Here is a 5,417-nt window from a genome sequence, read left to right as displayed (position 1 = left end):
CGAAACGTCAACATAACTTTGTGTCACTGATTGTTATATTAGAAACAAAAACAAAATGGGTACAATGTACTGAAATGTGATGCAGGTGTCTGGAAAGTTTATGGAACGCCTCACGATTGCCATTTGCTGTGGTGTTTCACGACATCATATCAACAGAAGTCAATTCACCTAAATCAAATTAAACCTTTATTTCTGGTGAAATTTGAAAACCCGTGTTGCCCTAGTTTGTGCTCTCATGTGAAATATTCATATCAAACCAGAAAAAAGGACAATCACAATGTGTCGTATCAACGCTTCGAAGTGGAGTGGTAATTGTAGCGTTTTGTCAACACAAACATATACGTAAGTCGAGTATGCCAATAATAACGCTTTTATTTCAACACTTCCGCACATGTAAGTCGATATACAACGTAATGTGAGCTCTTCCGTATGTCTACGACAGTAATAGGTGTTATGTGAGCACTTCCGTAAATACAGCGTTATGTGAGCTCTTCCACATATCTACGACAGTAATAGGTGTTATGTGAGCACTTCCGTAATTACAGCGTTATGTGAGCACTTCCGTAAATACAGCGTTATGTGAGCACTTCCGTAATTTCAGCGTTATGTGAGCACTTCCGTAACACTTTTGTAGGTCGACATACGACAGTAATCACAGCGTTATATCAACACTTTTGTAGGTCGACATACGACGGTAATCACAGCGTTATATCAACACTTTTGTAAGTCGACATACGACGGTAATTACAGCGTTATATCAAGACTTTTTCAGTCGACATACTGTAATTACAATGTTTTAGCACGTCGTTAATTCAAAATAAGACGGTATCTCAGAATAATCGCCACCAAGTGATCATTAATATAGAGATTCCGAGTATACATACCGGCGGCTGTTATTGAAATAAAATAATACAAGAACATATGTCGGGTTTCAGTTGAGTAATAATGCGAGGGATTACAGTAATAAACAGCCCCGTTCCAACAGAATACGGATTCTCCTATATCTCGAATCGCCGTTAATGGCGAAGTTATTTCACTACAAATTGATTAGAACGTAGATAAAGTCGTATTATCAGGGTGTGTGATCAGTTTCAGACAATCTTACCGACAAGCCGATTCTGGCGGCTAGGTAGATGTTGTAATGATACGCTATCTTAGGTGTACAACGTTTTAAAAAATAACTAAGGGAACAATTATATTCGGAGGATACTCAAAGCTTCCAGGATTTTACTGACATTGATAACGTTAGATATCACAGGAATCATTACACCATCTATTAACTGTCTTCATGCCTTTTTCATTTCCTCATTTGACATCACTTCATATCAAATAGCTGTGTTGGTAAGAGTTTGACGACCTCAGGCGGACGTCAGGACAGACACTGCTCAGTGTAGCAGTGGAATATGTTTTCCAACTTCTGTAAATATTCCAATTAAGAAAGAGCACTCATAGTAGTGAAAGAATAAAGATAAAATGACCAATTCCAAATTGTACTAAAATGAACACTTGTTTGTCATGCTGAATACTTTGATGATAAGGGACCATTAGCTTTAATCCCAACCAATAGATAGGTTTAACTTGAGATATCACATAAATCAATCAATAAATCGGTTGATAATGATTGCATATCATGGCCTAATTTTACCGAGGCATCGTCGCTTTTGACGAGATGATTTGAAGGAAGCCAACAAGCGTTCACATTAGTTACACTGACAGAGGTCACAATAATTTGTAAGTTATACATGCTTAAAAACCTTGTTGAAAGAATTCAGTAGCTGTGCGAATGGACGTGTTTGATGTTAGTTATTTTGTTGTATACCTTGTTCTCATTTGAGGACGTGACATTGTATACTAATATTTACCAAGATTTACATGGCGGGTGTCGTCGATAAAGCAGAAGACGCCTACTATTCAGGAACATCTGGTTTTATTCTTATTTTTCATGTGTCTCCATGTAAATATGTCCAGTGTTCATGGTTTGCCCTAGTTTTATTGGATTTGAGTTTGGATTATGACTATAATTACACGGTGGTATTTGCTAGTTGTTGTCATATTGGATCGTTACTTCAGAAACACTAGCAAAAGTGCAACCTCTGTTACTTGTAAAAAAGATACGTGTGTCTTTTATCGAGGAAAAACACGGGATAAAAAGAGTTAACAATTGTTTGTTGATATGGGTGGCCGACCTATCAATCCCCTCGGGGAAAATTATTTATTGTCAGGTTCCAAAAACTATCGCCTGTAAAATTTGTACTTAAAGATTGCAGCTAGATGATAATGATAACACTTCCCTTGGGTGCTAATATTTCCTAGTTTCCTATCAAAACTGTAGAAACACATTATTGACAATTAGCTAACGAGCTTTTCCTAGAGAAGAAATGTATAACGAATGCAATCAGTGTAAGATATCCAGGTGACGTCATAATTACACATCAATGGAATTGTTCCTAGGCTTCTACACGGAATGATCAACATCATACTCTCGGCATTCTAATGACAAGGTTATTCACTGACTGAACATGGCCACGTTCTGTCTTGTTGGACTATTACTGTGACTGAACATGACTAGGCTCCGTCCTCTCGGGCTATTACTGTGACTGAACATGACCACGCCCCGTCCTCTCGGGCTATTACTGTGACTGAACATGACCACGCCCCGTCTTGTTGGGTTATTACAGTGACTGAACATGACCACGCCCCGTCCTCTCGGACTATTACTGTGACTGAACATGACTAGGCTCCGTCCTCTCGGGCTATTACTGTGACTGAACATGACTAGGCTCCGTCCTCTCGGGCTATTACTGTGACTGAACATGACCACGCCCCGTCTTGTTGGGTTATTACAGTGACTGAACATGACCACGCCCCGTCCTCTCGGACTATTACTGTGACTGAACATGACTGTGGCTCCGCCCCGTCCTCTCGGGCTATTACTGTGACTGAACATGACCACGCCCCGTCTTGTTGGGTTATTACAGTGACTGAACATGACCACGCCCCGTCCTCTCGGACTATTACTGTGACTGAACATGACTAGGCTCCGTCCTCTCGGGCTATTACTGTGACTGAACATTACCACGCCCCGTCCTCTCGGGCTATTACTGTGACTGAACATGACCACGCCCCGTCTTGTTGGGTTATTACAGTGACTGAACATGACCACGCCCCGTCCTCTCGGACTATTACTGTGACTGAACATGACCACGCCCCGTCCTCTCGGACTATTACTGTGACTGAACATGACCACGCCCCGTCCTCTCCTACTATTACTGTGACTGAACATGACCACGCCCCGTCCTCTCGGACTATTACTGTGACTGAACATGACCACGCCCCGTCCTCTCGGACTATTACTGTGACTGAACATGACCACGCCGCGTCTTGAACATGACCACGCCCCGTCTTGTTGGACTATTACTGTGACTGAACTTGACCACGCCCCGTCCTCTCGGACTATTACTGTGACTGAACTTGACCACGCCCCGTCCTCTCGGACTATTACTGTGACTGAACTTGACCACGCCCCGTCCTCTCGGGCTATTACTGTGACTGAACTTGACCACGCCCCGTCCTCTCGGACTATTACTGTGACTGAACTTGACCACGCCCCGTCCTCTCGTACTATTACTGTGACTGAACATGACCACGCCCCGTCCTCTCGGACTATTACTGTGACTGAACTTGACCACGCCCCGTCCTCTCGTACTATTACTGTGACTGAACATGACCACGCCCTGTCCTCTCAGACTATTACTGTGACTGAACTTGACCACGCCCCGTCCTCTCGGACTATCACTGTGACTGAACCTGACCACGCCACTTCATCTCGGACTATTACTGTGACTGAACTTGACCACGCCCCGTCCTCTCGGACTATTACTGTGACTGAACCTGACCACGCCACCTCCTCTCGGACTATTACTGTGACTGAACTTGACCACGCCCCGTCCTCTCGGACTATTACTGTGACTAAACTTGACCACGCCCCCTCTTCTCGGACTATTACTGTGACTGAACTTGACCACGCCCCGTCCTCTCGGACTATTACTGTGACTGAACTTGACCACGCCCCGTCCTCTCGGACTATTACTGTGACTGAACCTGACCACGCCACCTCCTCTCGGACTATTACTGTGACTGAACTTGACCACGCTCCGTCCTCTCGGACTATTACTGTGACTAAACTTGACCACGCCCCCTCTTCTCGGACTATTACTGTGACTGAACTTGACCACGCCCCGTCCTCTCGGACTATTACTGTGACTGAACTTGACCACGCCCCGTCCTCTCGGACTATGACTGTGACTGAACTTGACCACACCCCGTCTTGTTGGACTATTACTGTGACTGAACATGACCACGCCCCGTCCTCTCGGACTATTACTGTGACTAAACTTGACCACGCTTCATCCTCTCGGACTATTACTGTGACTGAACTTGACCACGCCCCGTCCTCTCGGACTATTACTGTGACTGAACTTGACCACGCCCCGTCCTCTCGTACTATTACTGTGACTGAACTTGACCACGCCCCGTCCTCTCGGACTATTACTGTGACTAAACTTGACCACGCTCCGTCCTCTCGGACTATTACTGTGACTGAACTTGACCACGCCCCGTCCTCTCGGACTATTACTGTAACTGAACATGTCCACACTCGGTCATGTTGGACTATTATTTAGTTCAGAAACATTTTCTTTTTCCTCACAACTGACACCGCCTTACTTTTGAAGGTTCTGTTTGCTGGCCGAGACAAACTAGGGTCTTTGAAAATGGTTCGGTGTGAGGACTTAAAATCGTCCCAGACTATCCTGTTCTCAAAACGAGTGACCCTTAGACTTAAATTGTCTGTCATGTGGAACAATATATCATGTTTCTCGGAATCAAAATAAAATTTATTAGATCTGAAACATGGCGTTAGCAAATTGGTATTTATTACATATTCCTGACTTTTATTCTTTTGCACGCGTGCACGCTAGAATCCCAGTGCATGTCAAGTGGTGCTTTTCAACGTTGTGGCCAAACCAGGCTTCTGGTTAGCAAATGTTCCCATCTAACAGATCTCCCAAGTGACCGTCGAAAGACACTATTTATTTCTATCAGCGACAGATAACCAAGTATTTATTTCTATGAGTGACAGATAACCAAGTATTTATTTCTATCAGTGACAGATAACCGAGTATTTATTTCTATCAGTGACAGATAACCGAGTATTTATTTCTATCAGTGACAGATAACCGAGTATTTATTTCTATCAGTGACAGATAACCGAGTATTTATTTCTATGTGTGACAGATAACCGAGTATTCATTTCTATGAGTGACAGATAACCGAGTATTTATTTCTATGAGTGACAGATAACCGAGTATTTATTTCTATGAGTGACAGATAACCGAGTATTTATTTCTATGAGTGAC

At 43.4% G+C, this 5,417-nt stretch overlaps 1 protein-coding gene across 1 annotated transcript; it reads left to right on the top strand.

Annotated features, from left to right (window-relative positions):
- The first annotated feature begins 3,365 nt into the window (after positions 1 to 3,365).
- Positions 3,366 to 4,682, top strand: LOC132549875 (putative proline-rich protein 21). Its single transcript, XM_060213843.1, has one exon. It carries the CDS (start codon positions 3,366 to 3,368, stop codon positions 4,680 to 4,682), a length of 1,317 nt encoding a protein of 438 aa, XP_060069826.1.
- Positions 4,683 to 5,417: the final 735 nt, after the last annotated feature.

Source organism: Ylistrum balloti, unplaced genomic scaffold, assembly GCF_031769215.1.
Source record: "Ylistrum balloti isolate Yb309-2 unplaced genomic scaffold, AGI_CSIRO_Ybal_v1 Utg370084, whole genome shotgun sequence".
NCBI lineage: Eukaryota > Metazoa > Mollusca > Bivalvia > Pectinida > Pectinidae > Ylistrum > Ylistrum balloti.
This window is presented reverse-complemented; position numbering and strand designations above follow the sequence as displayed.